The sequence below is a fragment of the Aspergillus eucalypticola genome (assembly GCF_003184535.1).
Source record: "Aspergillus eucalypticola CBS 122712 chromosome Unknown BO83scaffold_8, whole genome shotgun sequence".
In the NCBI taxonomy this organism is placed as follows: Eukaryota; Fungi; Ascomycota; class Eurotiomycetes; order Eurotiales; family Aspergillaceae; genus Aspergillus; species Aspergillus eucalypticola.
Window position 1 is genome coordinate 218,973 of NW_020290282.1, and position 20,394 is coordinate 239,366.

The 20,394-nt window shown below is 49.1% G+C and overlaps 6 protein-coding genes across 6 annotated transcripts; 3 read left to right on the plus strand and 3 right to left on the minus strand.

The window, feature by feature from the left end:
• Positions 1 to 697: 697 nt before the first annotated feature.
• BO83DRAFT_377059 (uncharacterized protein) lies at positions 698 to 1,503 on the minus strand. Its single transcript, XM_025530893.1, has one exon. The coding sequence runs from the start codon at positions 1,303 to 1,305 to the stop codon at positions 808 to 810; it is 498 nt and encodes a 165-aa protein (XP_025389576.1). The 5' UTR covers positions 1,306 to 1,503; the 3' UTR covers positions 698 to 807.
• Positions 1,504 to 2,986: 1,483 nt separating this feature from the next.
• On the minus strand, positions 2,987 to 4,729 carry BO83DRAFT_377062 (prephenate dehydrogenase (NADP(+)); the record flags this gene model as incomplete). The annotated part of the gene is made up of 4 exons (XM_025530894.1): positions 2,987 to 3,372; positions 3,544 to 3,675; positions 3,825 to 4,424; positions 4,541 to 4,729. 4 exons carry the CDS (start codon positions 4,724 to 4,726, stop codon positions 3,214 to 3,216), a joined length of 1,077 nt encoding a protein of 358 aa, XP_025389577.1. The 3' UTR covers positions 2,987 to 3,213.
• A 1,193-nt stretch (positions 4,730 to 5,922) lies between these two features.
• BO83DRAFT_377064 (40S ribosomal protein uS11) lies at positions 5,923 to 6,852 on the plus strand. The gene is made up of 4 exons (XM_025530895.1): positions 5,923 to 6,092; positions 6,161 to 6,233; positions 6,391 to 6,551; positions 6,614 to 6,852. The coding sequence occupies exons 1-4, from the start codon at positions 6,026 to 6,028 to the stop codon at positions 6,763 to 6,765; spliced, it is 453 nt and encodes a 150-aa protein (XP_025389578.1). The 5' UTR covers positions 5,923 to 6,025; the 3' UTR covers positions 6,766 to 6,852.
• A 390-nt stretch (positions 6,853 to 7,242) lies between these two features.
• BO83DRAFT_377066 (AAR2 splicing factor family protein) lies at positions 7,243 to 8,898 on the plus strand. Its single transcript, XM_025530896.1, has one exon. The coding sequence runs from the start codon at positions 7,471 to 7,473 to the stop codon at positions 8,863 to 8,865; it is 1,395 nt and encodes a 464-aa protein (XP_025389579.1). The 5' UTR covers positions 7,243 to 7,470; the 3' UTR covers positions 8,866 to 8,898.
• Positions 8,899 to 9,947: 1,049 nt separating this feature from the next.
• Positions 9,948 to 11,865, minus strand: BO83DRAFT_234449 (branched-chain amino acid aminotransferase, cytosolic). Its single transcript, XM_025526918.1, has 3 exons — positions 10,976 to 11,865; positions 10,292 to 10,896; positions 9,948 to 10,221 (listed from the first exon to the last, which is right to left on the minus strand). The coding sequence occupies exons 1-3, from the start codon at positions 11,388 to 11,390 to the stop codon at positions 10,036 to 10,038; spliced, it is 1,206 nt and encodes a 401-aa protein (XP_025389580.1). The 5' UTR covers positions 11,391 to 11,865; the 3' UTR covers positions 9,948 to 10,035.
• Positions 11,866 to 15,788: 3,923 nt separating this feature from the next.
• BO83DRAFT_309972 (putative C6 transcription factor) lies at positions 15,789 to 17,953 on the plus strand (the record flags this gene model as incomplete). Its single annotated transcript, XM_025527415.1, has 6 exons — positions 15,789 to 15,890; positions 15,930 to 16,610; positions 16,661 to 16,812; positions 16,880 to 17,059; positions 17,117 to 17,470; positions 17,527 to 17,953. 6 exons carry the CDS (start codon positions 15,789 to 15,791, stop codon positions 17,951 to 17,953), a joined length of 1,896 nt encoding a protein of 631 aa, XP_025389581.1.
• Between the last annotated feature and the right edge of the window lie 2,441 nt (positions 17,954 to 20,394).

The window sequence follows — 20,394 nt, forward strand, 5'->3', positions numbered from 1 at the left end:
GCTTATTTGCAGACGGGAGAGGAGCCTTGGATTGAATTTGGGTTTCTCGGGGGGGGGGTGGGTGTGGGTTTCTGGGAGGGAAGGAAGGACACTAGTACAGTAGTTACTAGTTAAAAAAACGACAGACTCTCTCAGAGGAGGGGGGGGGTGGAAGAGTAATACACAGTACGTAGACTTTAGAGAGAGGGGGGCAAAAAAAGGCGAAAAGGAACTTTTGCCGGGAATCCAGCATCATGATTTTCGACCGTTCAATGGATGGAGACATGCCAATTGGGTCGGAGAGCAGCAGCTGATCAATCAGACTGCAGCCTGCAGCCGGACCCATCAACTCAGTCCTTTTTCCCTTGTTATTCCTTCTGTTGTTCTTCCCTCCCCCCCGGTCCCCTTCCCTCACTGGCACGCATCTGTTGTTCGTTTGAAGGTCCATCCATCATCTACAAACGATACTAGAAATTGCTTCGTCGTTTGGTTACACCTTTCTTGACCTGTTCTCACTCCCAAGAGGCTATGGTAAAATGATCTATCCTCCATTCTTACCAGAGACCGGAGTAAAAGTACTCCGGAAGGCGAACCCGAAAAAGAGTACCTAAGTCAGTACTGTAAGTTCTATCCAGATACAGGTATCTCGGTTGTTTTTTCTATCTCTCTCATTCAGCTTTCTCCCCTTCCACCACCACCACCACCACCACCCCCATTGTCTATTATCATTGTATCGTCATTGGGAGCCACTCATCTACTTTTCTCAAATCCGAGTTCTTACTTACAAAGTGGTTCCGGTGTAATAGCTAGCTACAGGTTCTCTACTATCTAGTCCACTGCTACTTGCTCACAAGTCCGCTTAATGTTCCTGGCGTCAATCATGGACCCTTTCGTCACTAGACGTGAGTGGTCACCCACACCACTTTCTCGGACGCACGAATCCTGTGCAGGACCACCGCTGCCAATCAGCATCCGCCTTCCGTAGCTAAGACCAAGTTCTCGGATCTCGGAAGCAGTCGTATTCTCACCGATCCTGGCGTTCTTTCGCTGCTCATCCAGGGGTGGGCCGACGGAATAACGGATCCAATCACACGGTCGAGCCGGGAGACGGGACCTTCGTTTACTGGCTTTCCACGGGCGAGGTCTTCGCCGATTGCGAGGTCTTGAGACGGCTGTTTTACCATTCTTGAAATAGGACAGCCGGGCAACCTTGGGTTGGAAAATGCTGGGCTTAACCCTTTTTCTATTTCCCATAAAAAGGGGTTCGAGGCGAATGGGAAACCAAGAGGAGGGGGGCAAGAAGTAAAAAAGTTTAATCATGACCATGGTTTATGCACCAAAGAACGAACACCGTATCCCTATACGCTTTCCACGCGTTCTCCCAAAGCATATGAACAACTCAGCAATTTCCGCACGTTCTCATGGTTGACCGACAGTTAGTATGGCCTGTTGCGTGCAGCGGAGTACAGACATGAAAAAGTGTATGGGGAAAGGTTGCGCAGCATGGTTTCAGAAAAGAAGCAGGACCACCTTGGGTCAGACGCCCCCTATGTTTTGGGCTCCTGAAGCTGTCATTATTGTGACTCGTCTAGGGCGGACTAGGCCAATAACGCAAGTCTTCTCCGAGCCTCCGACGCCTCCAGGCTCGATCAGTCCACAGCTCGGTTATTCTTAGCACCTCGCAAGCAAAAAAATTTTGCCATGCAAATAGTGCAGCCATGTGATACCCCACTTCGACAACCACTACATCATCTGGTGGCTTGAAAAGACAATGGCCATGCAGACGATGATGCAGGCCAGGAAGCGCCATAGCCTGGATCGTAATTATCCTAGCATACCCCAGCAGATACGACACTACGCCACAAGACGGCCTGGTCCGCACAGATAGCGCTTTTAAATTCTTTTTGTATACGACAAGTTCATGAACTATCAATATCCAGCTAGGCTGCAACCAACCGCTTTGGACTTAGCAGTGCATCGATGCCAAGATTAATCGATCGAGCACAACCTTCGACGTGCCCCAAGATAAACGGTCTGCTCCGGACCATTACCAATACTACCATATATCTTTGCGAATCTTATCCTTCTCGCCCGAGACTCATGGCATTCAAAGTTTAGTATCCATCCGGAGAACAATTGATTAAAATGATCCGACGTGCTCCGTAAATCCATCTCCCCTACCGGAACCGCGGATTTCCCACGACCCGGGGCTGAAGCCTCAAAGGAGGGTCTCCGTTCAAAACGTCATACAGCATACAGATCAACCTTTTGTTTTCCCAAAGCAGGTCACGCAAGTAATATAAGATCTCGGCTCTAGCAGTAGCTAGTCGCTTCGAAATGCGCGCGCACACACACACACACGCACACTTTACTCAATTATCTATTCATGCAAGAGGACCAAGAACGATACTACCCTCCTCAAGTCTGTTGGGATCGGATTGGGTCTCCGATCCCCATTCCAGAGTTTTGGCACCTCTCAAAGATACGACACTAAGCAGCCTAGTACCTTTAGCCACCGCTTGGACTAATAACATCCTGGCTTAGCATCTTAGTGACTGCCACAGCGGGACCCATGAAACGTATGCGAATTGCCCTAAATGGATAAAGCCCAGCCCATAGCGATACGGTGGAATATTCCGTGCGCAAAAGAGTGCGAGCGACCTGAGCCCCCGCGCGCGTGAACAAAAACATACTACTACGTACATACATACATACATACCCATTCAGCATACCAAGAGCTGCTCCAACCACACGGAACAACGACAGTTAAAGGGGGGGGGGGGGAGAAACAATAATAGCCATTCTTGCCTGACATTAAGAAAGAAAGATCCATGACTTTCCATGCCTCTCGTCCGACCTCGGGAAGGAAACCCTGTCAACAACATTTCAAGGGTTACCCTTATCTGCCTGATTGCGATTAGTTCAAGGGATACTCCCCGTACGTCTACCAAAGTTCCACTGTTGTTACCAGTCGTCGTCGTTATCCAACGAGCGAGACAGTTGCTGCCTATTACACATTATTGTTAATATCATTAGTATATTATTATGAGTATGATTATTATGGATTGCCCCCCTCTCCGATCCTGCCGGACTGGCGCAGAGACATCCACCTACTCTAGACGCGCTACCCGACTGTCCCCTAGCCGGCTTCTTCTTGTGATTGGGCTTTTAGACTTAGGGAGGAGTCATTGGCATTACTCGCTTTTCATCTCTTTCGGTGTGTCTTCTCCTATACTAGGCTTGGCCCGTTGCAGTCTTCTCCAGAATGGTCTTCATCATTTCGTTGCCCAGCTTGACGGCTTCGGGGAATCGGGGAGCAAAGTACTGCTGGATCCGCTCGAACCGGTCGCGGTAGGATTCGAAATCACCGAACGATACGCAGTCCGACCATGCCTGCACGAATTATAGTGAATGACGTCAGTGGTGCTGTTGTTGTACAAACAATCGGAATAAATGTGCATTGGAGGAGGGGTTGGGTTCCCATTCATATCCATTGGACTGGAATAAAACCGCACAAACGCGGCCAGGGTCTTTTTTTGAAGCTAAAACAGGGTTGGTACTCACGCGAGCTGCAAAGGTAAATTCCAGGTCATCCGAACGGAACGTCTTATCGTCGACTGCAGTGTCCAGGGCTGCTTCGAGGAGTTCGGGATTGCGGAAGAGGTATTCCGTGACGCCCAGCCAGAGACGGAAAAGCTATATAGATTGCACGCATACGCGCGCGCGATGATTAGACTTTGACTTTCAAGCAACGTTACATCGCATAAATTGCGCGGGGAAGACAGAAAAAAAGAATGAGAATGAAGGCAGGAACGCCATGGAAAGCAAGGGACCAAGCAACTCACAGGCGTGGAACAGATCATATGATCGTAGGGGACAATTCCAAGTTTGGACCAACAGTCAACGATGGCAAGCAGACTGAGATGACTGTTTGGAGGAGCCTGCTCACGTTCCCGGTTTGACAGGGAGAAACGGTCGAGGACTTCGTCCTTCAACAGCAGATCCTGGCCGTTGGTACCCGCTTTGAAAACGGCCTCCCCTGCAGCTCTGACACGGCGTTTGAGTTCGTCTCGGCGGCCCTCAATCATGAGCTTGTACAGATCCGTCACGGACTCTGCATACTGCCGGATCTGCTTCTTCGCTGCTGGGTTCAGGATAGCAAGACCGGCGTACACGTGCCACTTGTTGGAGTAGATACGTAGGGTGATGTTGATCTTCACGTTCTCGATGCCTCCCACCCAACGGTTAATCTCCCATGGGAATTGCTGGTTGGCCTGCCATGCTGTTCCCATGCTCAGGAAGGCCGCATGGGTGACGGCCTGGGTATCTGCCGTGATGCGGTCATGCATCTCTCCGGAGAGGAAAACGAACTTGGATTCGAAGCATGACAGGACTTCCTTGACGAAGTTGAGGCTTTCATCGGAGGCACGGTGCTGGATCAAGACCTAGAGACAAAAAGGCAAACGGGCGTTATGTTATCATACTTTGTCCTGTGCGAACTTGGGTCTCTGAGGGCACATAATATGCTCCAAGTAAAACAGACAGGCAGGCTGCAGCGTACCAGAGGTTGACCCTTGGGGTTGACTTGAGGGCCATGTAGCGAATGGCATGATACGATCTCTACGTCCTTGGGAAGGTGTTTGTCGAAAGCCGCGAGCTCAGGGGCTTTGCAGGACGTTTGACCACCGACGATTGCACCGACCTTGGTAGCTTTTTGTGTGATTTTCCACAAGTCAGACAGGCACATTTCAAATTCATGATGCAAATATAAGGGCGCAGCAAGCAAGCAAGCCTTTGCAACTTGAAATACATACACGGGCCATACATTTCCACTACCTTGTCGATGACACCGGCCTCTACACTGTAAATAATGTAATCGCTTATTCTGGAAACCAGGTGGCCATTGGGAAAGATAGTGACATTTTGCTTTTTGATTTTAGGAAGGATGAGTTTATGTCTGGACAGCGCGAGCTGTGAAGTATCATGGACGTACTGTGGATTTGAACTCTTTTATAAGACTCTCATACGAGTCGGGTTTGTCACATGCATTAATCCTTGATAGATAAGAAGAGTAAATAGTTAGTATAGCTAGTCCAGTCCGGCTTGATGCTTTGCTCTAAAGATATACAACGCGAGAACCTAATTTGGCAGATTGGTTAGCACAAGCCCATTATGCGCAAATGTGTGTGAATCAATCATCATAAATGTTGATAGCTTTGGGTTTCAGACAAAGAAATATAGGTAGCTGAGATGTTACATCATTGACGGTCTGGCGGAGTCGCAAACCTACCAAGGTAGGAAAGCTTACCTCCAGGCCATACTCGAGCCAAATGCACTCAAGTCATCATCCAAAGAGGGGGAGAGGAAGCAAGGGGAAAGCGAGAGAGATAAGAACAAAAGGGGATGCTCACCTATTACAATAAACATACACCACCAGGGTGATAATCGGAAACAACTGACTGGGAAGGACACTTGTTTAAATATTACCTCCATCCGGCAGCGCTCAGACGCTGGGCGTACATCTTGCCCATGTCTCCCATGCCAATGATGCCGATCGTGGCTGACTCCTTGGTGAAGCCCATGTTTGCTGGTTGGATTAGTCCTCGTTCAGTCTTGTTTGTTGTGAGAAACTAGGCTGCGCGACACGCTCAATTGAGCCAATAAACAAGCCAGCAGACAAAGCCACAGAGTCCGACTGTCTGCCTGATTGGATATGAGGAGAGAGAAGAAAGTTACAGTTTGGGAGGTTGCAGCAGAAATTTTAAATAGTGCTGGGGGAGCACCAAACCGGGCCGACTGCCCATCCGGTGTTACAACGCCTGTCACAGAAAGAGTCATCGAGTTGATTCACCGCGGTTCCGCGGCCTAAGGCTCCAACACTCGCTTGCCCACCGCCCTTGATTAACTCTCAGCCAATCAGAATGTGAGCTGCCGTGGGTAGGGCACACACCAGTCATTTTCTGTATCCAAGCCATTTGAGGCCTATCGAACTTCCCTTTTTCCTTCCTTTCCATATTCCATCCCACTACCCCAGCAAGTCGACAAAATGGCTCCCAAGAAGACCGCCGGTGCTGCCAAGGAGAACGTCTCTCTCGGTCCTTTGGCCGGAGATGGTATGTACAACGCAGTGCACTCTACAAATTTGCGATCGAGATCATGTCTAATTTGAGATGATTTGTAGGCAAGCTCGTTTTCGGTGTTGCCCGTATCTTTGCCTCCTTCAACGATACCTTCGTTCACGTCACCGATCTGAGGTTAGTCACATCTCAGAACACCCGATTATCGACTGCACGAAAATCCGTTCTCCGGAGAACATTTTGCGCCCCGCAATGGACTTGGGAGTCGGATATCGTGAATTGTCGCAAAATGCTGCTTGGCGGGACACAGTTGGCTAACTGATTGGGATAACAGTGGTCGCGAAACCATCTGCCGTGTCACCGGTGGTATGAAGGTCAAGGCTGACCGTGACGAGTCTTCCCCCTACGCTGCCATGTTGGCTGCTCAGGATGTTGCTGCTCGCTGTAAGGAGCTTGGCATCAACGCCCTCCACATCAAGATCCGTGCCACTGGTGGTATGTGAACGAGCGCTCTGAAAGCACCAACTCGAGAGAACAATCACTAATACTAGATATAGGTAACGGCACCAAGACCCCCGGTCCCGGTGCTCAGTCTGCCCTCCGTGCTCTTGCCCGTTCCGGCATGAGAATCGGCCGTATCGAGGACGTCACCCCCACTCCCTCCGACTCTACTCGTCGCAAGGGTGGTCGCCGTGGTCGTCGTTTGTAAGCATGTGCGGGTTCATCTCTTCCAAGTTGTGCGGAGCTTCTCCGCATGGTTGGATTGGAGCGGACTTGGCCTTGCTTGCCGTATGTGGATGGAATAAACGCGAAGAACGGCCTTTATCGCCTGGTCTTCAATTTATTACATACCCAAAAGTGTGTCTTTCGGTTCTGGATTTAGGTAGTCTGCTGTCTGTGTGGCGGTTGCTATAGTCAATATAACTGAACCTAGAACTGATGTGGTCCTTGAGTGTAACTTGTATGTGTAGTATGTGTAGAGAATCACAGTGAATAGAATATGCGTATAGAATCATGCAACTTGACAACGGTTGATTCCTGCACCTCGATATATATCTTGAGCTTGTGAATGTTAGGCATTGGATTTTGATCTCCCTTAGCCGGGCTCCTTATCCCGCAATCAAGCTAAGATAAGCACATTTTATCGATCTACCCAGAGCTCCCCTCCACCTTCCTGTCCCTACCACAATTTCTTACACGTCGATTCTGGACTCATCAAATATCTTTTATGCATTAACTGCACCCTCCGCCATACTACGTGATATACCAACATCAAAAATCATTACCCTATCCAGCCTTAATCTGGTTTGACGTCAGCTTTGCGATTCGATCTTTTCACATGCGACACGACTAAACACAGCTATCCCACCATTAAGAAATCCAACTCACACTTAACGATACTTACAAGGCAGACATGACATCCACATTATCGCCCTCCCCTACGATCCTCGTCCCCCACCTCCCACCAAAAACCTTTGTCGGCATCGACCTCATAACCTTCACCTCGACCCCCAATTTCTACGGAATCCGCGACCTTCCCTCAGGATGGCACTTTCTCTATACCGGAACAACAGAGAGTCTATCCCTCCGAAGCGGCGGCTGGTTCTACGTCGGTGACCTAACCAAACTCAGCGAAGCCCAAGCCGGCAGCGCGCTCTCTCTTAGCAACCCCTCTCACCCCGGCGCGGACATAATCGTCTGGAAATGGAACACTGACACCGAGACCCTAGCCCCGTTAACCATCGACAGCGACGCAGACAAACAAGAAGCGATGCGTCATAAAGCGAATCTGGGAGCTATATGGCAAAGAGGAGGACTATTCCGTTACCGCAGTCGAGTCTCGCCGGCGGCTTTGGCGCAACAGAATGCCGGGCATCCGGTACAGCTTGAAGTCGATGAAGAGGATGAGGAAGAAGGAAGACAGACTTGGAAGGAATTGACGGATAAACTGACGCCACAGCTTCTGACGCGCGTTGTGGGTGATCCGGCTTTGGATGTGGACGGTCGGCCGCGGTGGATGGTTACGTCTGCTAGCTCGGCGCAAAGAGATACGGATGTTATACCTGGGCTTATGGATTCGGCGGAGGCGACGGAGGAATTGGAGAAGGTTACAGGAGAGAAGGAGAGTCAGTTCGGGTTTCTGCCAGTTGACTTGAAGAGGACGTGGCGGGAGGGGGCTATTGGGCGTGAGAGGACGGAGGCTGCGCAGGATCGCTCGTGGGCGTTGGGGGATTTGATACATAGGGTTTCTGAGAGTGATGAAAGGGTTGGAGAGGATCAGGTGCTAGGGGAATTGCAGTTTGCGTTCTTGATGATCTTGACGCTCATGAATTACTCTTGTCTTCAGCAGTGGAAGAGGCTGTTGGAGTTGATTTTGACGTGTCGGGCGGCGATACGGGATAGAGAGACCTTGGTGGCTGGGGTGCTGAGGTTGCTTTTACTACAGCTTAAGAGATGTGATGATGTCGAAGGAGGGCTGTTTGACCTTGATGGTGAGGAAGGTGGTGAGTTCCTGCGAAGACTACTTGTGAAGTTCAGACGGTCGCTTTATGAGGTCGTCGATGGGACGGAGTCATTGGTGAAGGTGGAGTTTGACAAGCTCGAGGCTTGGGTCAAGGAGGAATATGACTGGGAGCTGAACCGTGAAGTCTTTGTTCGACGAGGTATGGTTCAACTGGAAGATGGCGAACAGGTGGAGCTCGACATGCATGATGATGATGAAGACGACGAGCTAGGAGAGTATGCTCCGATGGTGGTAGATCTGGGAGACGATTCCACACAGGATCGTGTAGATATGGGAGAGGCTTGAGGAAGCATCCATCAGCTAGACGAAAAAAAGATATGATTACTGCTCAGGGCGTATATGTTTACAACTAACCCATACTTATCATGAACAGACTAGCAGTGGGTCTGATCTTGATTTCCGGGATGGAACTGCCTATCTGTAGACTGGCAACTGCTGGGCGAATAATTACTATAACTATCTGGTAGCTAAAACGGACTGGAATATAGTACTATCGTTGCTACTAGTAGTAGTATCCTCTACAGATCGAGCAACAACTTCAATCCACTTGTGTTAGTAGTCTGAACCTTCTACAAGAGGTATGCCAAGAAGTAAATATGATCGAATCATGATAGATACGTTCTTCATGAGCACTGCAAATGTGATTTGAATCATGGTCGAGGTTCACTGCAGCAGCCAAGGCTGGAGCCTAAATAGTAGCAAGAAAGAGGGTAATTGGAGTGGAAAGACGCATCATTGTCGGATGGTTGGGTTATACTCGGAGATGAACAGGTGTATTAGTACTAGTAGTGAACTTGAAGCTTGAGCTGGGAAATATTGAATTATGAAAAGTAGAGTCGAGGGCTTGTGTCAATATATATTTTATTGGCAGTTGAAAGTTCTATAGGATAACCAAAAAAAAAAAAAAAAAAAAAAGAAAAGGCAATCTTGAAGCCAACAATATCTATCACGCAGGATCATATTCATGCTCAGAATGTCGCTGCGTTTCGTAGAGATCAACTGCTACTTGTAAGAACTTGCATAAAGAATTTGTCTGACTTCAAACTATCTGTATGGTAAGTATGTAATGTGTAGTCTCCACTAATTATTACAATAAAATCATGTGGCCTTCCACAATAGTTTATGATAATGAAAACCCTTGATACAAGCAAAGTATGCCACACAGCTCTAATAGTAGTATCCTCTTTGTAAATGTATGGGCTGCACTTTCTGTCGGATTTAACTGCAGAATACTAGTATCGGAGCATGGCATGTCACATGAGTCTATCATTCCACTCTAAAAAAGGTACCTGACAGAATAAGTTAAATATATATACAGTAGCTCTAATCCCTTCCTGCTGCCCCACACCCAACCTCTCCTACCCTGCACGAGTCCTCCCAGCGGGCTCTGATTCCTTTTCCCTCCCTCCCTAAACAAAACATCGTCATCATCATGATAATCATCACTTTCAACGCTTATTGTTCAACTTCACCATCAATGACGTATCCCCACTCATGGGTCGCCTCGCCCTTCATGCCGAACATGATAGCCTCGAGCCAGGACTTGATCTGAGCAGCATAACCGGCGCGTTCAACACCAGCCTCCTGCATGTTCATATCTACGTCTCCGTTGCGGATGAGCTTGACAGGAGTGACGAAGTACTAGATGTAATGGTTAGCATCACCATCACCACCATACACATGAAGTGGAGTAAGGAAAGGGAATACTCACAGCAGTACCACAGACAAACGACTCCACGATCCTGCCCTCTTTCCAAGCCTCCTCGACATCACCGATAGTGAAGTGCTTCTCGACAACATCAACAGGAGCCAGCTTGCCCACCGACTGAGTCAGGCGCTCCCTAGCCAACTCCAGCACACTACGACGAGTAACACCCGGAAGAATGAGCTGACTCTCCAACGAAGGAGTCACCAGCTCCAGCTTCTTCGTGTCCTTGTTCTCCCACACGATGAAGAAGTTACTAGCACCCGCCTCCGTAACCTGACGATCCTCACCGAACAGCCACAGCACCTGATCGAATCCAAGCTCCTGCGCCTTGCCATGCGCCAGCAACGACGGACCATAGTTGGCACCGAGCTTCGCGTATCCGAAACCACCAGGCCAAGCACGAATGCTATCAGGCTGAGAAGCGTAAAGCTTCAATCCATGAGGAACACCAGGCTGCTCGGACTGCTTCTTCGAGGGGTCGGGCCACGGCACGGCAATGATGAAAAGTAGGGCTTCCTTGGGTGTCTGGACGCCGAGGTGTGGGCCGCTGCCAATCAACGCGGGACGGAGGTAGAGGAATCGACCGGGTTGATCTTTGGGTAGCCAACCTAGAAAAGACGAGGGTTTGTCAGTTCATCGAAGCTCGGAGGGTCACATCCAGCAATCGGATTTCGGGTTCAAACTTACGAGGTCCATCGATCTGCATCAACTTGGCAATGAGACGCTTGATCTCCTCATACCGGAACGAGGGCAAAGAGGTGCGCTTGGCGCTGTTCATCAGACGCTCACCATTGCAGTCGGGCCGGAACAGACGCAGCTTGCCATCGAATCCCCGGTACACCTTCATACCCTCGAAACATTCGGTGGCATAGTGCAGACACGAGGCTGTGGGAGGGATGCTCAGATTCTCGAATGGTCGAACTTCAGGAGTCTCCCAGCCATTGGCGACGGTCCAACGAGCAGTGACCATGTGGTCGGTGCAGTGGGAGTGGCTCAATTCCTCGGGAGAGCCAGGAAGAGGCACATCGCGAAGGTTGGTCGAGCGGGTGACCTTGACGACGGAGGCGTCGAGCTCGGCGGGAGAAGGCGCAACAGAACCCATTATTGCGTTGAAGTATGATTTGCGAGGAAAGTTGATTCAATGAAAATGACAACGTATTATATAGGATATGCGGAATTGGAAAAATTGATTGGGCGCGAGTGGATTCCGCGACGAAACAGGCTTTATGAGTCACAGAATAAGTTGACTGACCCTGGCGATCCGTTCGAAGTACCTTATGCGTCGACTTTCGGTTCCGTAACCCGAGCGAAAAGAAAACCAACTTATTGCAGAGATGCAGAGATTGTTCGGTGGCAAAGCGAGTGGTAAGAGAGCAATTGAGATGGCAAATTTTTTTTTTTCTTTCTCTACAGACGAAGAGAAACCGATGATTCTATCTACTGAATTTAAGGAGCACCCAGACAAACCCCGCGGAGGGGAAAGGGTCAACCAAGAAAAAAAAGTTTTACAGTGACTTGCCGGTTCGGGTGCCTTGATTCTATGGGACGACTCCTTTTTTGCCATCGATATCCGAGCCTCCACGCGATATGCAACGTCCCGCCGTTGTTCTTGACAGGGCGCGAACTAACAGAACATACGGTGATAGGCTGATGCCTGTCTCTTTGTCGCGTCAATTTGGTAACAGATTCGATATATTTCTATATCTGACAGCGGACTCCATCGTATGCATATCGATCGACTTGATGCGTTGAGCCCCTCGTGCCGATGCTAACCGAAGGCGGTGTAGTCTTCTGATTAGATAGACGGCGGCTTATCACTCCGGAAACGGAGGTGAAAGGAGTCATGTTCGCCTTGATTAGGCAATACCTTGAAAGGTTACCCTTTCGCTTAACTGAAAGGTCTTTGTGGCCTAGGTGTGTATTGATCAAGAGCTTGTTGAATGGTTAGCATAGCTGGTCGACTAGAATCATGCTTGTAAGCTTCTTTCTGGCTTTCCAGAGATTTCAGTCTCAGAGTATGATTGTCTCTTTCATCGAAAGCGAACACGGTGTTTAGTTATTGGTGCTTAGATTCCGTGGGACTTTCACTGCGAGCCGAATAGTCCCATCACAGGTATATGTGGAGGTGAAACAATTTCTGCAGAGTAATTCGATCCATTGACCTCCATACCTACGCCCGACCAAGAAGTGCCGGTTGCATTCCACAGAAGTCCAGACGCACATACCTTTTGAGTTAGAGTAGCTGGAGCATTTAAAAGCAAAATTTACTAGTTATCCTTGGCTATCATGAACCCGCATGGACATTCGGTAGAGCTAGGAAGGCTAGAAGCACCCAGAAAGACTGGAATGCCGTGGATGCATGTTGCAACCCTTATGATTGGAGACAACAGATCGTTAGTAGTGTGTCTCGAGTGCTTGTCTGGAACTCTATTAGCCAACTCTTGCAGACACCGCACGCAAGGATAAAGAAAAGCCTCGGGGTTTATTTGAGCCACATGGACAGCCCAAGTAGTAAAGAGAAAACTGTAATGGGAAAGCACTTTGTACCACGGCTACTTGTATAACCATGGATGCCCAGCTCTTGGGTCTCCTTTCCGGGTGGTGCCCGAACAGAAGAATGTTATTGTCCGGTCGTCGGGCTGCCTGTCAGTATCCTCAACGGTGAGGTTGGAGGAAGAGGGGAGGGGGCCTATTGTTGAGAAGAATAAACTGTCCATGCCGAACGTCTAGGCAAGCTGTCTGTAGGGCCAGATGGCCTACGATGGGGCGGAGACCGGGTCTGCATGTTTGATTGGCGCTCAGACCGCGGAGGTAAGGATGAGTTGTGATGATTGGATCGATGCTTTTCGGTGCAGAGAGATATCATGCCAAGCGCTTGGACCTTACTAACGTCCACCCCCCTGGCAGACTCCGGCCAAAAAAGCGTTGCCCCAAAGTTCGAGGTATTCAAAATGTTGGGGGAGCTCGCGTGCTGCTGGTATTGCAACATCGGGCCATGGTCCAGTCATCGTGATTGGTGGCGATATAGGAAAGGAGGGCTAGCATCGGTTGACACCAACAAAATGTAAGTAAAAGCCTGGTTCCCTTCGTAACAGGGTGAAGATTGGAGGAGTTCATGTCACAGTGATGTAAAAGGCCGTTTCTGCGCAAATCGGACGTGCTGCGGACTGTCAGGTGATCCGACCCATTCATCGTGACCCTCTGCTGAGAGTATCCCAAGCCGCGTATGCACACTTGCTTCCAGGATCCTACGGCAACAGATGACCGACCCAATGTAACTCTGGACTATTAATGATCGACAGGCGCGACCTTCGCCGCAAATTCTATGTGGAGATGGGGTTTTGAGCGAGCTCGCGCCCCTCCCGTCCCTATACTGCAAGGAGGATAACCACTTGGTGCATAGAAATGCGCCCCAGTGCATGTCATACTCTGTCAATAGAATAGGGATGTCTGGTCCTCGATTTAAGCTTATAACACGGGAGCTTTAGTTTCTGGTCACAGTCCCACTGTAAGAAGGCTCTGTTCTCAAGTCAGTAGACCCAGTCCCCAATCGTCATCTTATACCCGCTCAGTCGAATTTGCTACGAGGCGTCACGCCCACGGAACTTTGCACCGCACAACCCACATTGGTTCGAGCAAGCCACATAAGCCGGCGCCAATATCGAGCTGTTAACCAGGGTCAGTCGAGAAACTGCTGCGGGGCCATGCCATGGCAGGCTAGAACGGAGCATCATTCGCCGCATAGTAAGAACGCAGTGAGAGGATGCGAGCCCCCATCCTGACAGGCGAGCCGGCTGGGCTGATGTAAGAAGCAGTCTGGTTCGGTAGCTATTCGTTTTCAAGGAGTGGACCGGCGACCTGATTTACGGTGGACCTCAACCTCTACCAGTCTAGGATCTGGAGTCCTCTAGCCGGTGCTATTTCATTGTGTTGCGGGTCGGTGAACTTTTCCACCTATTGTATTTGCTGCATATCGGGTGTCGGCTTAAGCACCTGTCTGCCATATTGCCCGCCTCTTTTTCTCTCTTTTTTTTTTTTTGGTCTCTTTGAATTTTACACCCTCCGCCTTGTGTGCTTTCCCAAAAACTCTCCCTTACTTTATTTTGCGGTTCGCTGGCCCGATGGCTGTTTCACCCGGCCTGTAAGATCGCTAGGAACGGATGGTACCCGCAGGTAGAGTTTGGCCTATGTCATGTATTGTATGCATTCGAGTCCTGGATCCCTTATCCTAGTAAACAGTGGAATGAATCGACGGCAGTAGCAGCAAGATGGGCGCGAGCCTTCCTGGCCTACCTTGTGGCACGCTTATTTGACGGCCTGAGGGTAATGTGTAGACCAATTGCAGTCCGAGGGGCCCCGTGCATACCTGTCACCCTAAGTGTTATCCTCGCCTTAAGCAGACATTCCAGGCTTCCTGGCTAGGATGCATCTGGGCTAGTGATACCCAAGCTCCCTCACATATAGGACCATGAGACATTGACACTAGTCATTTGCTTAGGGGATGCGAACATGGTGTCATTACCTGTAGATCGGACCGGAACGAACGGTATAGGGCCGTAACCAATACCACGACAAGATCGCTCCGATGCGCCTCACGCTGCTGCCAGACCTCTGCCCATTGAGGAACCTTGGTAAGGAAATCGGGAGAGCTGTCCACTTGTAGTATTTGTGGTCCTTTTTAAGCAGGGCCCCTTGTTAGGGATCGGAATTTGCCCCAAGAATAACCGGTATTGATGCTTGTTTGCTTCCCGCTGAGGGGTCTTCCATACCATGCAAGCGCTTTGGCTTAGATGTGATGGTCGTTAGTCATGGTCCCGGGCAGTTAGTTATCTGGTGAGTCTTTCTGCTTCTGCCAGCCCTGCCCCTTCCCATCCCCAGGCTCTCGTATAGAAGAAGTCTATGATCACGTGTATCATGGTGTTCTCGATTTGTTGAACCATTTCATCACCTCTAGGGTGAAATCGTCTCCCCAACCCCACTGGGTCTTGTTGTCACCACGGCACAAGTCATCAGCAACAACCACCGACCGTTGAAAGGCTGACATCCGTGTTTGACGAAATATGCCTATTGACAGGATTCCCGGAATAGGTCGTTCTTTGCATGAGAGTTGAGTCACCTAGGTCGCTCCATACCGAATTTTTAAACAGGGTGAGGTGATTTAGCATTTTCGCCCCTGTTCCTGAGAAGAAACCCGTTTCTTTGCAGTCCTTCTACCCAAGAACAATTGGCTCAGATTGAAAAGGTATTGCCGTACGTCTTATGGCGATATTCATGTCGTACGATCCGACTGACCCAAGAGCAGCCTTAACCACTATCAGCGATGCGATAGCATCTCTCGATCATCTCATAGCTACCTTTCCTTCGTCCGAGAGGGAGCATTGTCGCTTGAAATGAACACCGAAAACCAAGGCAAACATCTTCCCTCCCTAGCCCCAGGGCCCCGAGGCCCCGTTGCAACTGGATCAACCACATTGGCCAAGTCAAGGAAGAACTCGACAGCATGTTTGCCATGCAAGCAGGCAAAGCGAAAGGTAATACCTGGACTCTTAGTTCTGCATACAAGCAGTGGGGAAACACAGGGAGGGAGGGAGACTCTCTCTGTGTGCATGCGTGTCTCACTGAATCTTATCTGGCAAACCAGGGCCTCTCTTCCTACGAAGTGCCCTGCATCCTTGTCCTTCATCTGCCCCTTCACCTATTTCGCGCTCCTGCTAACGAAGAAGGATCACAGTGCAGCGGACGCCCGCCACCTTGTAAGGCATGCCAAAACACTGGGGGATGCATCTTTGATGAGACGCTCGACCTGAGGCGAAAGGTCGCTGCGAGGCGCACCCAAGGAGAGCTAGAGTACTACCGAGGCCTGCTATACTCGCTTCTCGAAACGCTTCGATCCTCAGATGAAGAAAAGGCACGACAGATGCTGGAAAAGATCCGTGGCAATGCTCAACTGAACGACCTGGTCACTATTATCGACGCTCCTGCCACTGATTTCAGTGACGCAAGTTCAGAGCACTCCAAAAGCGTTGGACCTGCGGAAGATATCCCATCGCAGCACGAGCGTCCAGTTGTTGAAGCCCACTTGCGGATAAAGGTGGAGAGGCTATGTGATATTCCCTTGTTCCAGGTATCTTCCGGGCCTTGGACAGTGGTTACTAATGATGACCATATTGTTTCGCACCTAATATCGTTGTACTTCACTTGGGATCATCCGTTATTGCAGGTCATGGATCAAGAGATGTTCCTAAAGCATATGGCTACCAAAGAAACCAACCCAGATTGCTGCACCTCGCTGCTTGTTAATAGCATATTAGCGGTGGCAAGTGTGCGTTGCTCCTATCCTCCTTTCAATTTGCTTTTTCTGACCACGACAAGATCTATTCCGACTTTCCAGAAGTTTTTGCTGTCTCTGACGATGAGACGTCACGGGGGCAGCATTTTTATGCGGAAGCAGAGCGATTGTGGAACGCGGAGGAAGGCCGCGTTTCTCTGGCCAATATTCAAGCTGTGGCCCTAATGAGTCGTTTGTATGGCTCGCGAAGAGACCCCCCATCCTAATTTTACATACCAACTCTAGCAGCTGACTAGTTGAAGCCTGAAATTCCAAGGTAAAGACGACTTGAGCTGGCTCATGCTCAGACAAGCTGTACAGCTCGCACAAGATTTTGGCATGTTCACTTCACCGAGGATGGGACGCCGCCAGTGGGAGAAAATGTCTCTCAGACTGCAGCATGCTTGTGCAATCACTGCTTGGGGTCTCTTTATTTTGAACGCGTATGACGGTATCCCCGACGTAAACCGACCAAGCTAACCGGCTAAATCTGTCTGCAGGCAAACGTCATTGCATAGTCGCAAGGTCGCAGAGTTGAAGCCACCGAAATATAAACCTTATCCTGTAACTGCGCTCGATGATGATGTTATATGGATACCGTATCCTCGCTTCAATCAGGTTGGCCTCGCCAAACACCCGGCATATCTACGATTCGTCATGACCAAAATAATCGATTTGACCGAAATTGTCGCGGACATACCGGATCTGCTGTTTGACAAAGGGCTCGACATGGCAATCGGCGAATTGTGGATAGCAGCCAATAAGAAATGCGTTCTCTTGCAGCGATGGCTTGACAGCCTTCCGAAGGATTTTGAAGCCGACGATGAGAAACCACCACAGATCTTATACCTGTAGTAAGAACATGAACTTCACGGAGTAGATGTTTACACCATCTCTGACTGTCATTTAGTATCGGATATCACCATACGATCATGGTATTATTCCAATACTTCTTGGAGCATCAACATTTTGGGCCCACGTCCCATCCATCGGAATTTGAACAAGCCCGGTCAAATCAGCTTCGATCGGCGAAGCAAGTTGTCCATTGTCTCCGCTCGTACCATGAAGCCTATGGATTGCGACAAATACCCAGGCAAATACTCGAGCCCACCAATAGTAGTCTCCTTGTCTTTCTGAGTGCCTTGAACGAGGACGATTCAAAGGACGCGTTTGTGGAACTGTGTCGGTTTCTAGTGGCTTTCAGCAAAAGATTCGCGTTAGCTAAAGAGATGCTTCGCAATCTAGAGAACATTGTTCAGTCCTCGAGGCTCACTTTGCCCCCAGAAGCTGTTGCTGTACTGGATCACAGGGGGCAGGAGACTTCACAATGGCTGTAAGCCCGGGTATCATAGCATTATTTGCCAGGAAGGCAATGTTACTCCGTCATTATGTTTGCATCGAATCATATAGAGATACCAGGTGGAATGGTTAGTGGATGAAAGTCGAAAGGAGCAGGTTCAATCGGAAGGCATGATGGGCGAAGATTAGATCCTGTACCATGAGAGAGGGAGGGAGGAGGGGAAGGGGGGGGGGCGTTCCCTCAGCAGTGTTAATGTGTGTTTCCTGAAAAATGCGGTATCTGTTTTTTTTAGAGGAGCCCACGGTAAATCGTCAGTAGAGGATGACAAGGATCAACTCAGATGAGAAGGTCCCGAGCAGAGACGATGAAATAGATAAAGCATTGAAGGAAGACGAAAGTGGCGTGAGCCAGTGGACGACAATTGGAGTTTCGAGACTGAACCCGGAGATCAGTCCGCCTGCTTTGGGGGCACCTGTCAAGGCAGAACGGAGCCAGTGATAGCTGGTTGTCCCGGTAGGATAAGTTTTCCGGACCAGCGCACCAATAATTCCCTACACCAAACACGTCAAGGGCGCCCGCCGGCCTCCCTTCCAACCTCCAGAAGCCCATCAGTTCTTTCCCTTACCGCCGACCAGCAACTTGTCTTGGGTTTTGGTTTCAGTAAAACCTGCTTTTCGGTTGCCTCCATCGTGTAGTAGTATCCTTTCGGCAAGGATTTCTTCATTCGTGCATCTCAGTCTAGCTCTTCATGCCGATGCTGCACATCACAACTGCTGACGACAGCCCTCATTATGGGGAAGACAGCTGTTCCGACCCTCAGGCTGCCCCAATTGGCTTCTTCTTGTTCTTCTGAAGGTTGTTAAACAGCGGGTTCTAATGCATAACATTGTTGTTTCTAGGGCCATCCGTCTGAAAGACGATCACCCTGCCTCTCTCTTCCCTCTCTGATATGCATCTTCAGGCCTTGATGTGATACTTTCGGATACAAGGACTCACTCACTCTTTAGAGACACGTCTATTATGTTAAAAGGTAGCATCTTTTAGTCAATTCTGCACTGCATGTTCACACAGTATACAGAGTAGTAAAGTTAAGGTTGGCAGCCATGTCTACTCTGCAGAGGACTAGGAAATATCTTTACCAACTACTATATCTACTTACGAATCATGAATTCTTAATAACCGCAAGAGCACTTACTAGGCGAATATGTAACTCTTTAGATGTATTTAGCAACTATAGCAACGCAGGCAAATAAGAAAAGCCTTCTTATATCAATCATAGTATATGCTAATTTTAAAAGTTGCTCTTTCAGGATCAGATAAGGACAGGGAGGGTGCGCCACCGGCAGCCACAAAACCTGCCACCAAGGATAGATGCATAGTTACTATAGACTACATGGGAGATTTCAACTCATATCAAGTTACATATACTCCGTATCTATCTGTTTTCACTGAGTGCTTCGACAAATTGATAGAATAGCGGTATTGCTTGACATTTACGACCTTAAAATCTGAGGTATATATGCATGCATAGCAAGCATGCAGCCTGGCATGGAGTGACTACTCAATATTAGACCGGCAATCAACACATACACCTGTTGTACCACGGAAGGCTGCACCAGTAAATCAGTACGGAAAGCCGGTCTGCACCGCCACACTGAAGTATTGGCAATTGCATTGTAGAAAGGGAAATAAATAATGCACAAGAGTGAACATATTGTACAAATAACATAAGTTGCATAGCTAATCTGGTATTATTCCCTGTCTCTTAGTGTCTCTGCATATTGCCCATTGACTGATCTCTGTACTATACAGCAGTAGCAACCGGGGGGGAAATACCCCCTTCGTGGCGCTGTGGCTGAGACTACATCTGGACCATGGTCTAGCCCGACTCATTTTCCCAACATGAAAGGGGGATGGGGGAGGGAAGTGGTTCCTGACGCAGCAGAGGGGGCAATTCACTATGGACAGTGTATGTTCTTACCGGTATTCGAATGTTTTCCCCCCGCACCATTCATTGTATCTATTTACAAAGTAGCGCAAAAATAGGGGAGGGATTTTATTTTCTCCTATTCTTAGAGCAAACCGGGAGTTTTCAAGAATGGATCGGCCACAGATCATCAATCCGTAGTCCGCCAATTTGATACCGGGTTTCTGCGTCGTGCAAGGCGGGGGCCGACGGCCTTGCCTTTGGGGTCTGAGCTGACCTTTTCATAGATGCTAATTCGTAGTATCACGAAGCGCTAACGTGTTATCGTCGATGTTACTGGGGTACCTAGTAAGTGTCTAGACTTTTGGTATGCATTATGTTCAACCTTCCAAGAGCAGACTAAGAGGGGAAAATGCCTCAAATGATGCAATGCAGTGAAAAATGGTAAAAAGTAAAAAAAAAAAAAAAAAAACATCACCAAATCATACCTATCCATTACGGTCATTCATGCATAGGGTAAGTCTCATTTGAGGATCTTGGGATTTGTTGTT